This window comes from Equus przewalskii, chromosome 5 (assembly GCF_037783145.1).
Source record: "Equus przewalskii isolate Varuska chromosome 5, EquPr2, whole genome shotgun sequence".
Classification (NCBI taxonomy): Eukaryota; Metazoa; Chordata; class Mammalia; order Perissodactyla; family Equidae; genus Equus; species Equus przewalskii.
Window position 1 is genome coordinate 32,061,398 of NC_091835.1, and position 14,841 is coordinate 32,076,238.

The following is a 14,841-nucleotide window of genomic DNA, read 5'->3' on the forward strand; positions in this document are numbered from 1 at the left end:
TTCTGGGGACACTTTGAATCGTCACTTTGGGCTACCTGTCGCCCCCCACCCTCTTCTCTCTCACTCTCTCCTACTCAACCACCAGCTCACTTATTCTACTTGCTCTCCCACAAGTTATAAATTCCTTGAGAGCAGGGACAATGTTCCAGCCTCCTTGGGCCCCCACTGCCCCTGCTGTTCTGGGCTGGGGCAGGATCAATGGGTATGGAGTGATTAGAAGGACCAGGTGAGAGGGAGGTGATGACAGAAGACCCTGGAATGTACTTGACATGGGAGTGGAGCTGGGCTCAGAGGACTCCCTGGTAAGCCGGAGATGGCAGGTCTGTCCTCATGACCAAGGGACCTCTCTTCTCACCCATCGCCACCCAGAGGTGAGAGGTTGAACAGCCACATGTGACCTTTATTGAAGGCCCACCCTGAACCTTGAGCACTGCCCAAGCCATGGGGAGAGCTTGGTTCTTGCCTCCAGGGAGCTTACCCTCTGGGAGGGGCAAGGCCGTCTGAACAGATCTGCCAGCACAGGGCAAGGAAGGGCACGTCCAGATGGCTGCGAGGTGCTGGGGTGGAGCATAGTGTTCTTTTAGGTGGCACATGCATAAATATTTCTCCTTTAATAGTTATGTAATTACTTTCATATATGTTAGAAAAATAGAACCCCTGATTTCCTGGATATATTGCTTAGAATGGAGTTAAGGAATAAGAGTAAGTCGATTTAAAAGAAACCAGTAGGGGCATAGTAGGACTTGTGGAAGGTGGCACATGAATGTGGCATTAATCAGGAGGAGGCCGGCAGTGGCTAAAGTCTGAAAGACATCATTTTATGCTCCGGCCTGGCCCCTTGGCCATCCCCCTCGACCCGCCATGTCCCCCCACGTTCAGGTGCCTGCCCTTCTCGGCAGCTGGCCTTCCTGCCAGCCTTTTTTCAGTCGTGGTCCCCGTTTGCCCCCTGTGCTTCTAGCTGTAGTGTATCTTGAGCACACAAACTGTCCCTCAGCCCCTTTTAGGGAGGTCTGACAAACTTGGTCTCCGAGCAGGAGCGTGTGACTTACTGGGAGAGAAAAGAGGAGACGCGAGCCAGGTTTTGGTCCCAGTTCGCCTTATATTTCACTGTAAGGCCTTGGCCCAGTCTCAGCTGCCATTAATTCCCAGCCCACTGAAGGCCTGGTCCACCTCTGCCGGGACTCCTGGGCGCCCTGCCCGCCGGGCTCCGCTCCCAGCAGAGTAGGAAGACAGGCCGGGGTGGAGGAAGCGGAGGGTGTTTGCAGCATTGCTCTTATGTCAGAGACTGAACACTGTCTTGAATGCAGCTCCAATTCTTCTTTTTTCTTTTTCCTAATGCCCTCATTAAGGCATCACAGAGTACACTAAAACATATGCCATTCTGTTTCAGCATGAAAACAGCCTTTTTTTCCTCATCGTAGAAGTAACACATACTCATTCTGTTCCATAACTTGGGTTTTTTTCCCTCTCAGTAATGTAGTCCAATTAGTTGTAATGTAGTTAAGAGTTGTAGTCAATTCACAATAGTAAATATAGGTCCTTCTCAACATTTTTTGTAGCTACATAATATTTCTATTGTGCCATAAGACATTTAACACCGCCTTGCCAGTCTGGGGAGCGGACTTGCTCTTGGAAAACGTCTTGCCCCAGAGGAGAGAAAAATAATGACTGAGCGCCCCCTAACGGCCAGTACCAGAACTGCCTGTGCCTGGCCCTGAGTCACGCCGGAAACTTCCTGGGTTTCAGGGGACCCTCCCATCACGGTGCAGAAGAGTCCCTGGTGTCGGAATCTTTGTCGAGGCCTGGAGCTCCCACTGCATTCGTGGGGCCACGTGGGGGGAGAGGCTTTGCCTTAAGAATAAGCCTTTTGTAAGCTGTCTGTACATTTCTTCTGAGTCCTCAGTTGCTCTTTTAGCACGCCTGACTCATATGGGGTGATTGGATGTGGGGCCTCTGTTCTGGGGATGGGGACTCCTAAGGGGCTTAGGGCTTCAGAAATACGGCTCCTTCCTCAGAGTCACCAAGACGCCGAATTGTCTCATCCAGCCCCTCCCTCCCTTTAGGCTTCTCACTTATCAGCTCTGGGGCCTAGGGCAAGGCCTAGTCAGGGAGCCTGCTGATCAAACTGAGAGAGATCCTGCCTGTTCCTCGGGGCCGGGAGTGTGTGTGAGATTGAGGCTCACTCCACCTTTCTAGGAGGAAAGTTTCGAATCAACACAGCATCCAGCAGGAGGCAGTTTAAGCTCTACTTTCTGCAGGGCAAGGACGAGAGGCCAATTTGTGGACTGGCGAGAAGCTGATGCAGGGGAGCAGGGGCTCGTAAGCCGGGCTGGGAGTGAGACCACGTGCCCTGTGGCAGAGGGGCTCCGTGAGAGGGTTGTAACTAGAGTGATGCAGTCAGACTTGTGTTTTTAAGAGCTCGCAGGCAGCCGGAGAGTGAACCAAGGGGGAGAAGACTGGTGTTGGGCAGTCTGGTCTGGAGGCTGACACGGATGTAACAAGGTCAAGGGTGTCTGGACTCAGCCGTGCCATGCAGATGGGTGGGAGGCCAGCCCCTAGAGCCATTTCTGAAAGAGCATTGTCAGGGTCTTGAAGTCCTAAAGGCAAATTTGCGCCCCCTCCCCCACCACTGGATGTGTCGGTACCTGAGTGGGCAGCCCTGGCCTGAAACTAACTCAGGTCGCAGTGTTCTCTCTCCCGTCATGTAGGCAACTTGACCTGATTGTGTACCTGGCTTGGATATGGAGAAAAGTGGGAGCTTTCCAAGCGCCCACTGCCCGAGTTCTTTTTAAGCCTGCTGAGTGCTTCCTGGTCCTAGAGCTGGACGAGGACTCCATGACTCCGCCCCCGAGAGGGCCCTGCTGACTTACCTGTCCGCTTCTTGGCTTCCCATGTCTCCCTCCAGGCAGACCTCAACACCAACATCGAGGATGAAGGCAGCTCCTTCTACGGGGTCTCCAGCCAGTACGAGAGTCCCGAGAACATGATAATCACCTGTTCCACCAAGGTCTGCTCTTTTGGCAAGCAGGTGGTAGAGAAAGTGGAGGTAGGAGACTGCCCAGCACACTTGGTAAACAGACCTTTTCACCGTTTCAGGCTGGTCTTCATCCCTAACCTCTTCTCTTGCCCCAAATTTGTCTGAATTTGTCATCCTCACAGTCTCTCAGTTATTGATAACCCACCTCATGTCAAACATAACCGATGCCGGGCTGGGACCAGGGAAGAGGCCCTCCCCATCCCTGGGGTTCTCAAACCTGGCTGCACCTGACCTCACCAGGGGGTTTGAAACACACCAGCGCCTGTGCTCCGCTCCACAGCACTTCACCCGGGACCCTCGGGTGGAGTCTGGACAATAGCAGTTTTTGAAAAGCTCCTCAAGTTATTTATTTTTGATTAATTTTCTATCTTGAGATAATTGTGGTTCCACATGCAATTGTAATCCCACGTACCCCTCACCCACTTCCCCTAATGGCAACATCTTGCGTATCTGGAGTATAATGTTAGCAACCAGGAAATTGATGTGACCCGCCAATCCGATTCAGGTTCCAGTGCTTTCCATGCACTCGTGTGTGTGTGTGTGTGTGTGTGTGTGTGTGTGTGTGTGTGTGTGTGTCTGTATCTGCAGGTACAAATACATGATGGTTCTATGAACACAAGGATCCCTGTGCGCCTTCCGCTATGTTATTCTAGTGTGCAGCCAAGATTGAGTGGTCCCTCTATCTCTTCTCACCTGTTACCACTACTCTTAGGTCTGAGCTCCTTCCTCCATCGCCCAGCTTCTGCCTGCCCCTGAGGGAGGGGGGAGGCTCTGTTCTCAAGGGCCTCCAGGCCTCCTGTCTTTTCTTCCCTCTTAAGAGTGAGTGGGTTGTGGAGCTCCCTCTTGGAGTTGGGCCTGGGCTGGAGGTGGTCCAAAGAAATTCTAAGCCCCTGCTGTCCCTGGGTCCTGCAGACAGAGTATGCCCGCTATGAGAATGGCCACTACTCATACCGCATCCACCGGTCCCCGCTCTGTGAGTACATGATCAACTTCATCCACAAGCTGAAGCACCTGCCCGAGAAGTACATGATGAACAGCGTGCTGGAGAACTTCACCATCCTGCAGGTGTGGGACGGGAGTGGCTCGGTGGGGAGAGCAACTGGCATGCCCTCTTCTGGGGCCTTAACCCTCATCTTCTCTCCCCTGCAGGTGGTCACCAACAGAGACACGCAGGAGACCTTGCTGTGCATTGCATATGTCTTTGAGGTGTCAGCAAGCGAGCACGGGGCTCAACACCATATCTACCGACTGGTGAAAGAATAAGAGACTTGGGGAGCAGGGAGGGGGGAAGAGACAACATCGTGTGTGCAGGGACATGGGGAGGGGACCTGCAGGGGCAGCTCCCTGAAGTGCCAAGAGAGCTCAGAGGTCATGACTCTTCCTACCCAGGAACAAACTGTGCCTGACCCTGCAATACAACCCAAAATAAACCCCAGATACATATTTGCAGAGGACCGACTCTGGCTGTATAAGCCTCGGGAGGGACTGTGGGAGAAGGGGGGCAGTCTGGGAAGCAGGCTGGAAGCAGCCCCAGGGATGCAGCTCGGGCAGTTCTGAAGCCATCGCCCCAAGGGACTCAGCCAGGAAGGTCACCAGATGCTGAAGCTCAAGATGGGATTGTCCCTCTGCTGCCACTTGAGCCCCTGCACTCTGCTGCTGGCCGCACTGGGAGGCCTGAGGATAGGCGTGTGGGTTCTCTGTTCCATGAGTGCCCATGTGTGCACTCGCAGCCACATGTGCGTGACACCCCTGCGCTCCCTGCCACCTCTGCTGCCACGGCCCCAGGACAGTCACAGGGAGGCCTGGGCCGGCCCGGGGTTGGATTATTGGAATGGTTGGGAGGGGACACAGTCAGAAGTCTTTAGATAGTTTTCATCTGTCTCTGGTGGACGTGGATTCCGTGGCCACGCTGGCTGCGTGGGGGGACTGGCCCCAGATCAGAGGAGCCCGAGACAGGGAGGGCAGGAGTGGCAGTGCGGGAGCCAGCCTGCAGGGTCTAGGTGGTGAAACGGGGCTCATGCAGCATCCTTTTTGGTGGTGAAGACCAAGAAAGTTGGTCAGAGGTCTGTGGTGGACCAGTGGTCTCTGAGACCATCTAGTTCTGACATTCTGAGTCTTACCTCAACTCGCTCCCAGCCAGGATGCCTCTTGGGTGGTGACTATCTCAGCGCTAGGCCATCCGCTCCCTCCCCAAACAGTAGCTTCTGTGCTCCCCGGAGATGGAGGAGGGGAGTGGAACCCACTCTGGGCCTAGGGGTTCGCTGGTTTATTTATTTCTCCTGCGAATTGACACAGGCTTGGTTCCACAGTCCTGGCTTCAGGCCTGGTATTCCTAGCTGCCTGAGCTCGGGCAAAGTTCTCCACCTGTCTTGAGCCTGTCCCTTTCCTGTCTAAAGGGGGAAGGCAGTAGCGCCCACCTTAGAAGGCCTGAGTGGTGAGGAGAGGGAAGGCCAGCAAAGTGCCTGGTGCAGAGGCACCGAACACACTTCTGATTAGCTTGTTGCTCCCCTCCCCCAGGGAAGCCTGGGGCTGGCTCTTTGATGCCGTCCAGTGGCTCTTTGGTATCATCTTCCCTGATAGGGAACCCCAGCTCCAGGAGCCTGGAGCAGAAGGGGAACAAAGATTCTACCTACAGGGGTTTTCTGTGTGCCCAGCGCTCAGGGAGATGTGTGGGCATATGAGTGTGAGTAAGACAGCATCTCAGAGGGCTTACCGAGTGGCTGGGAGTGCGGGCCCTGGGGTCAGACAGCTAGGATTGGAGTCCTGGTGCATAGCTACTCACCAGCTGTGTGACCTTGGGGCAAGTTACTTAATTTCACTGTGCCTCAGTTTCCCCATCTGTAAAATGGGTATAATAACAGTACCTACCTCGTATATGTAGAGTGCCTAGCATAGTGCCGAGCACATAAATGTGTTCGATAAATATACATTATTAGTAGGAGGAGGAGCTTGCAGGCTAAGGAGTCAGATTGGAAAATTCTTGAGTGGGATGGACTGATCCTCAGAGTGACTGGAATTCAGTGACTGGGAGAGAGCAGGGTGTGCAAGATTCAGGGAAGAAGTCACAATTGAGAGGGGCTGCCCCTTAAGGATGGGCAATGTTTAGATAAAAGCAGGCGGGAGGAGCAGGGCTGGCCAGCGTTCCAGGTGGGAGGAGAAGCCGGCCGGCACCCTCCCTCTGTCCTCTGCAGGCCGGCAACTCCCTGTCTTCATTAGAAAGCAACTTCAGCAAACACGTCTGGGCGGCCACTAGGCCTCATGCCAGAGGCAGAACTCCTGTGTGGGGGCCCGGCTCCGTCGAAAGGTTATGTGATGTGGCATGGGGTCCCAGGCCCCAGCAGGTGGCATGTGCTCTTGTTCCTTGTGTGGGTTTCTGATCTGTGAGGCTCTGCAGCCCCCCGCCCCTGCCCACAGTCAGCGTCACAGCCCTCTGCCCTCTCCCCCCTCCACCCTGATTCCTGGGGCTGTTTGAATCGGGAGCTCATGATGCCTGCCCTTCCAGCCTGACTATGAACCTTCAGAGAAGTGCTCATGGAGGACATGTGAGCAGCCTCCTGGTGTGGGGCAAATGCACGCGTGGAGGAGGTGGTCTTTTGTGTCGTGGGTGGAAGCAGGCAGTGCGGATGTTGGTGGGGCCGGGTGTTGTCTGTGAGTTTCCCTTCCGTCTGTGAACTGATCTCAGTGACCTAATGGGGAGTCATCTGCTTAGAGGTGTCACTTCCCAACCAGTCAGCCATGGAGAACGCAGATGTAGGCTCCTCTCCCCCAGGGTCGTGCAGACCACAAGCCTTGGGGCAAACGAGAGACCTGACCTGGCCCCTCTCCTGCAGCCTCATCTGACACCCTCCGCACCCTCTGAGTCTCTCACCCCTCGCAGCATGGCCTCCCTGCCTTCCGGCCCTGCCACTGCATGTTCCTGGCCAGGAGTGCCCGTCCCCTCTCCTCTTCAGGAGCCAGTGTGGAGTCACTGCTTCACGTGCAGAAGGGTTGGTCACTCCTGCCCTTCCGCTCATCACCCGTTTCAGCCCCTGTCACTGGTCCCAGAACACCGGCCTCCACCGTCACTTCCACTCCTCACCCCATAGGTACCATGCTGCCTCCGTTCCAAAGATGAGGACGGGGGGACGGAAGGTCAGCTTGGAGTGTTAGTGCATTTATTCGTTCATACGCGCATAGTTATTTAACTTCTGCTTTGTGCCAGGCACTGGGAGTGTGTGGGTGACCAAGCAGATGAGGTACTTGAGGAGCTTACGTGTCACTGAGGGAGAAAACTGAGTGGGCAGGTCCGCGGGACGTGCAGCCTGGGGTGAGTGTCGCGAGGAGAGGAGAGGGGAGGAGAGGGCCGGGTCACTGAGCCTCGCAGAGGCCCAGGAGGGGAACGAAGGCCTGAGTAGAGGGAGAAGGCGGCGGTGTGTCCCAGTACAGAGAGGCGGGTGTGTCAGGAATGCGAGTGGGAGGAGCAGGGCTGAGGTGTGGAGCGGCCGCTGGCCGTGCTGGGCAAGGGCTGCGATGTGACCCCGTGTGGAGGGAGCTCCTGGCAGTCTCCTGAGTCAGGAAGCCAGTCTTTTTGATCTGATTCTCAGAAGGTAACCCCAGGCTGCCGTGGGCCACAGAGAAGCACGTGTAACCGTCTGCCTCTGAGTCGGTCTTTTCTCCTAGACTCCAGTTCTGTGGGTGGAGAGTAGATTTCCTGGTCTGTTACTTTCTGGCAACTGAACACCATGTCAGGAACAGAGCAGGTGCTGGGTAAACGTCTGATAAATGAGTGCACGTGTATGAGGCCGTGTGATCCCTGCTGTTCGGGCCTGGGGGGTGAGGAAGAGGATGGAGCCCTCCCCCTCACGACCCCATCCAGGGCCAGCAGGTGGCGTCATTGAGACAGGGACGTGGAAACAGACCCCCGTCTCATGGGGTCTTATGGTGACCAAGCAGACTGTGCCCAGTGGGCACCAGTGTACGTCCATGAGAGGGATGGTCATCCTAACAGGAGAGAAGCCCACACAGAAGGAGTCTGGGGTGTGCGTGCATGTATGCATGTGTGTGGACGCAGGCTCTGCCCTTTCAGGACTGAAGCCTGGGGAGTGAGGAGCAGGGGCTGCCCTGGCGTGGCCTTGCCCAGGCCTCCTTCACATTGTGTGCACTTGGTCCGCCACTGCTCCCTCTCCCTGGCTGTGGGGCTCAGTGGACAGCAGGCAGGGTGGTGAGGGGCTGGAGATAGGAGGGTAGGCGCTCCTGGTAAGCAGGGGTAGTGACAGCAGGGAGCTCCTGACAACTGGCAGGGCTGTGCCTGGTGCAGGGAGCTGCGGGGCCACCAGTGTCACCTGTGCCACTCCTACCCAGAGGAGGAATGTGAGGGAGAGCAGTAATGTGTGTGATTCCACCTCAGGGGAGGTGTACCCGGGGGCCACTGTGTGTGACCCCTTCTTACATTATCTGTTATGGCAGCTCCAAGAATGACAACGAGAAGCTTTCCCCAAAGAGTTCGACCTCTGTAAGTTGTTCTTAAGAACTTAAACCTAGAGCCAGGCTGATCTAGGGCCAAAGTGGCTGCTTACAAGTCGTGTGATCTTGAGCAAATGCCTTACCCTCGTGGAACCTTTGTAAGCCCATTTGTGAAACGGGCATCAAGTGGCGCTGACTGCAGGTCGCTGTTGGGAGGGAGAAGCTGCTGTGTGTGTCTGTATGAAGCAGCAGCCCGCGCCGCCCCCCGCAGTGAGCACCCAGAGACTGTTCCTAGTGAGGTGTGTAGACGCTTCCCCCGGCTCTTGTTTTTAGAGGAAAGAAAGCTCTACCCTAACATCCCTGGGGGCCGGCGAGGAGGAGGCATGCAGGCTCTCGCTGTGGCCAGAACCTCCAGCACAGAGACGGCGCCTGCGGACTTCCACCCTCGCGCTCGTGTCGGGAACAGGGAAATAACTTTGTGGCCCATTAGGGTGAGAAAGAGGCCCCAGGGAAGGGTCTCGAAAGGAAGAACAGAACAAATGGAGGGCTAAGCCGCTCTGAATAAGAAGCTGTGCAGAATTCGGTTTTTGTTTACTTCCTGAGAGAGGACGGCGGGTGGGAAGGGGGCCAGGCGCCTTCGCGGAAGGCTGGAGCCTGTTTGGTGGAGACGGCTAAGGGTCTTTCTAAGCTCATGGATGTCTAATATTCAATTTAAGTTTTTGTAATTTTGCTATGTAAAACCCCCTCTTTCTCTCCTGACCTTCAGTAAAGTCTGCCACACACAGACGCCTTTGTGTGAGTGCTTTCTTTCTATGGAAATGAGAGTCCCACATCTGTCAACGGAGCCCGAAAGCAGCAGCAGAGCAGAGCAGAGCCATGGAGTCACCCTGAACTGAAAAAGCTGGGGGGAGGCAGGACTCAGAGCCGTGAGCTGCCCGCCCCGCCAGCCCAGGTCCTCCCCAGGAGATTGGAAAGCACCGGGCTGCCTGCATACATGGGTAAAGTTCAGCCAGGGTCACTGGACTGTCAGAGAACAGTGCCGTGGCTGCCATCCGGTTACGTAAAGCCTTACCAGCTCCTCAGTGAGGGAGTCCTGGCCCCGGCTTCCGTGAGCACTGCAGTTCTAGAAGCATAGCGTTAGGTACCACTAAACAACAATGGATGTGAAGGGTGGTCCAAGTGATAGGGGCAGGCAAGGGCTGGCAGGACGTGGTCCTTGGCCTGGCTTCCTAGGAATTTGATTCTAGCCTTTGAGCCAGGAGCAAGCAGGCCCACATGATGGGCCTGCTAACCGAAATCAGAACAGTGTGATTGATAAGTCCAAGGGCCCCTCCGTTAATGCATAGGGAGCAGCACCTGCCGGAGGCAGGAATACTCGGGCTGCTTGGCCTGTCTCCTCTGCCAGGGACCCAGGGCCCTGCCCATGGCAGCTTGTGCATATGTTCAAGGAGGGAGCTGGGCGAGCTGTGGGGGGGGGGGGGGGGGCGCTGTGTGCCGGCAATGTGCAGAGCCTGGTGTCCCCACCCACCTTGGGACCTGAGTTCTCCCATCCAAGAATCAAAGAATCCTTTTTCCTGGACATTGGGTACAGATGGCTCCTTTTTTGTCACCACGAGTCCCATGACATGACGCTGAAAAGTTACAATGCTTCTGAACAGGGTACGATATTTGGTTGGCCTGCATTCCTCAAACACAACTGAGCATCTGTAGCTGCTGGACTACACTCCTTCCTACTGGTTTTGGTTGCTGAGGGGGATAGTTCTGAAGCCCCATTACCCCCCCCACCCCTCTTCTCCCCTGAGTGGTGAGCAGGAGCCTTGCCTGGATGACGGCGCCTGCTGGTCAGTCTCCATCTGGGCCGGGACCAGCCACCTGACACGATGCCCTCACCTTAGGTCTGGGAACTCAGAGGGCAGGTGGCCTCGGACTGAGTTTTCCTGGGCTCCCAGGTGTGTGGGTAGCCCTGGGCATCACAGATGGGCTTACAGCTTGGGGTGGAGGGGAGGAAGGAAAGGGAAAAGGAACTGGAAAATGAGAGAAAGGGAGAGGGAAGAGCAGGTTGGGGTGCCATCACTGTCCCCCAGGGCTGTCCTTTCAGGCACTGCCAGCAGTGATCAGAGGCGCAGGGCGGCTGGTGTGGCACAGCAGGCATTCTGGTTATAGCGGACATCTGCGGAGCACGTACTATATGCCAAGCACTCTTCTAGGTGCTGGGGGCACCAGGGGAGGATGAAAGGTCCTTGCCCTCGTGGAACTTCCAGCCTAGTAGAGAGACTGGTAATAAACAAGCAACGAGAAAAGGTCAATGACCGAGAAAGTAGCAGGAAGCGGTTAGTGCTTTGACGAAAATAAAACAGGATGATGTATTAGACCAGGGTTTGGCCGTGTCGGCCCATTGCCTGTTTTTGGATAGCCCAGGAGCTAAGAATGGTTTTTACATTTTAAATGATTGAAAAAAATATTGAAAAGAGGAAAACCCTTGTGCCCTGTGAGAATACTCTCCAAGTGTCAGTGTCCGTAAATGGGGGTTATTGGATCACAGCCGCAGCCGCTGGTTTATGTGTTGTTGCTGGCTGCTTTCGCGCTGCAGTGCAGAGTGGAGTGGTGGCGACAGAGACCACACGTGGCTCTCAGTGCTGAAATACTCACTCTCTGGCTCATCCCAGAGACAGTGCCAACTCCCGTGTTCCGGAGTGGCTGGGGAGGGCCTTCTTCCGAGTGGGCGGTCATCGAAGGCCTCTCTGAGGCGACAACAGGAGCCAACCACCTGACGACCCAGGAAAGGGAAGCGCTGTTTCCAGCGGGAAAGAGCTGGATGTGTTCAGGTGGTGGGAGGGACCCAATGCAGCTGCAGTAACATCCTGTCCGTTTCCTGGGGGCCGGATCTGCATTGATTTTCCTGTTGACAGTGATGGTTTCAGGAGCGAGGTTCCCCTCCCAACCTGATCTGTTTCCTCCCGGTTGCTCTTCTCTTGGTTTGTTTTGGTCTTTGCCTCGGCTGTCGGCTTCTACTTAAGAGGGGCGGGGAAAGCCCGTGGGAGGCTCGGCCGCACTCGGTGGCCGTCTGGGGGGTCTGATGTTAGGAAGTGGATTTCTGTAGGTTATTTCTTCTGGCCCAATCAGGTTCTATGGGAAGGGTTCCTCCAATTTCTTGCTGGAGAGAACTGTCCAGTATTCTGGGAACCAAGTCGGAGAAAGGTGCCAGGGACATCTCAGCATTTGGTATGGACGCTTCCATCCATCCCTGTGTGGTGATCTTGTGTTCCACTGGACCAGCTGCCCCAGGCCAGAAACACCACCTTACCCTCTCCCAGGGAGAGAACTCTGTGCTTCTGTCTGAGGAGGAGGGGCGGTCCCCAGGAGACACAGGGGGTCAAGGAGAGGATTTGGGGGTCTGTCTCTTCTTGAACTGAATTTGAGCAGTCCTCCTGTTTACCTCCGTTTCCAGAGATTCCTGTGCCATCAATTCTTGACTTTTGGGGAGTTGGATGGTAGAAATCATGTTCATTTTTAACTTTCTCTGGGTTCGGGTTCAGCTTTCTTGGATCTGCTAAGTCACTTGGCACCCATCCTTCTGTTTCTCAGCTTCTGAATTTTTTTACGATTGTCTCCTCTCCTATTCTCTTTGTCCTTTAGGATTTACACCTTAAAAAATCCCTTTGTGGCCATCTTAGAAGGGTTTCTAGAGGGAACAAAGTACATGTATATGTTGCATCCTCCACCTTTGTCCTGTGCCTTATTTAAACTGTTGCTCTGACAGGTGTGTGAAGATGGGTAATTCGAGGCAGGAGTGGAGGCAGGGAGGCCCTAGTAGGAGGTTACTGCAAAGGCCCGGGTGAGAGGTGGTGCTCTGGAGGAGGGTGCAGTGGTGGAGATGAAAGAACGTGGAGGACCTTGAGATACATTTTGAAGATAGTCACTGTGGCTTCCTGATGGCTTGGGTGTAAGGCATATGGGAAAGTGAGGAATTACGATTAACTCCAAATTTCCTGGTTTAAGTCACTGGTGCCATTTACTGTGATGGGAAAAACTTGGGAACGAGCAAGTTTGTGGGTGGAGATCAAGAGTCAAGGTTGAGATACCTATTAGACATCCAAGTGGAGATGTCAAGTGGCAGCTGCAAATATGATTCTGGAATGAAGGCGAGAGGCCAGGGCTGGATTGGGATGCATTGGCCCCTGGGTTGGCATTTAGGTTCTTGGGACTAGATGAATTACTTAGGAAAAAAGTATGGATGGAGAAGAGAGACGTGTCCTCAGGACTGCCCTGAGTCATTCCAACATTTAAGGCTAGAAGAGGGGAGGAGGAAAGCCAAGAGAGTGTGGTTTTATTCTCAGAGAATAAAGTGTTTCTTACAGAGAAGAAGTTTCCATGGGGAGCGGTGAAAGGTTACTGGCGGGTGGGTTAAGATGAGGATGGAGAAATGACCATCTGTGGTGGACACTCCCTAGCTTCCCCTTCTTCTTGAGTAATAGTACCCCTCCATTTTTAGCTGGGCATATGGTCACTCAGAAGAGAAACTATATTTCCTTGTTTCCCTTGCAGCTAGATGTGGCCATGTGGCTAGGTATGGCCAGTGGAGGTAAGCAGAACTACAATCTCCAGAAGTGCGCTAAAAGGGAGGCGGCATGCTCGTCTTCACCCCTTCTTTTCAGTTGACTGGATTGTGGTGTAATGGCTGGATTTTCTAGTCATTTTGGACCGTGAGATGACCTTAGGAATGGGAGTTACCCATGGTAAAGCGACAAGATAAAAGGATTTTGAGTCTTTGGAGCACCATAACAGCTCTGGACAGATTTTATATGACAGAGAAATAAACTATCTTCTTTAAGTCACTTTTATTTCTAGTTTTTTTGTAATTAGCAGCCAAACTTAATTCTAACTGATACATGGTTGGATCCGGAATCAAGCATAGAGGCACAGCGGTTGAAGCATGAACATCTATAACAACAACAATACTGCCACCCCTGACTCGTTATGGCACTTTTTAGTTTACGAAGCACGTTCAAATCCACCGTCTTGCTTGAGGTTTGCACTGCACTGTAGACATTCTCTTCATAGATGAAAACGGAGGCTCAGAAACATCCCTAACTCATGTCACCTGTTACTCAGTTGCAGCTCTCATCCTGCACCTGGGTCCGCCGGCTCCTCACCCAGGGCTCTCGGATGGGTGGGGAGTAGGTGATGACGGTGCAGGAGGCTCCCCGGAGTTTGCCCGAAGCTGGGCAAGATAGTTGGGAGCTGGCCCCCAAATTCCTGGAGAGTGCTGGCATTAAGGAGAAAGCATTTTTTCATACAGCAAGAAAAGCTTTCTCATCTTTTCAGGAAAATGCTTCTATTTCTATAGGGATGATGTGGGTACAAGAGATAGTGGAGAATAAAGGGAGTGAAAATTAGACAACCACCCACATTGGAGGGAAGACGTGTTTGCCAGCTGGCATGCTAGCAATCCCGTCTTGGAAGTAATCGGGTAGCAATCAGAGGTTCAGACCGAGTCTGCTGAGCGTCCGTGACTGCGTAAACGCTCTCCGTATCAAAGGGATCTGCTTCTCTGTGCAGTCTCCCCTCCTCAGAGGCCAAGCTGAGAACTTTTGAAGTTTGGCACAAAGCTCTCCTTCTGCTTTTCCTCTTCAGTAACTACTTTGCTGACTTCTTTCCAATTTCTTTCTCTAAATCCCCACTGATCCAGATATAGACACTTTGTGGCGGGTGTATGCCAAATACCATTTTGAGATTGTTGGGGATATACAAATTTTAAGCTGATTAAGGGTTTGCACCTTCCTAACAGCAAGTGAAGGAAAGATCGCTTTTAAGTGACTTGCTCAAGGTTAGGCAGTGAGGAAGTAGAAGGTGGGATTTGAAGCCAGCCTTGGTCTGACTTCTCAGACTGCGTGCTGTCCCCCTAGCTTTAGCCCTAGAAAACTAAGAGCCCCGGGGAATACCATTCTGTCTGTCCCACCCATGGCCCCCTTTAATCTTGACTGGCCCACCCTCGCAGGGCTCCTGGAGGCACATTAAAGCAAGCCTCACATGCCTGCCCCAGGGAAAGGCTCGGCCCCTCCCTGGCTGTAGTCGGCCCACTTGCGCTGTCTCTTCATCTGCCTGGATCTTGGAGTCCTGGCCGTGGTCCCTGGCTTTGATATTTGCTTCTGCTCTCTCGGGTTTGGCAACTCATCACATTCCCCTTGCAGCTTTTTGGGGCTCACGTTTTTTTTCGTTATCCCTCTGCTCTGTTCCTGCCTCTGATTTTGCGTCCTCCCATGGCCGTGGGTGAGGAGTGCTCTCCCTCTTGCCTGGGCTCTGCGGCTGAGCCAGAGATGGAAGTGGCACTGAGGTGGCATTATGACAAGGGGCATAAGACC

General features: G+C 53.9%; 1 protein-coding gene across 6 annotated transcripts in view; it reads left to right on the top strand.

The window, feature by feature from the left end:
• The window catches only part of TEAD4 (TEA domain transcription factor 4), a 66,548-nt gene extending 57,283 nt beyond the window's left edge, over positions 1 to 9,265 (top strand). For all 6 annotated transcript variants that reach the window (XM_070620501.1, XM_070620504.1, XM_070620503.1 and 3 more), the window contains 3 exons: positions 2,906 to 3,046; positions 3,950 to 4,102; positions 4,187 to 9,265. In XM_070620501.1, coding sequence (XP_070476602.1) covers positions 2,906 to 3,046; positions 3,950 to 4,102; positions 4,187 to 4,300 — 408 coding nt within the window. In that variant the 3' untranslated portion in view covers positions 4,301 to 9,265. The remainder of the gene's footprint in view (positions 1 to 2,905; positions 3,047 to 3,949; positions 4,103 to 4,186) is intronic.
• The last annotated feature ends 5,576 nt before the right edge of the window (positions 9,266 to 14,841 follow it).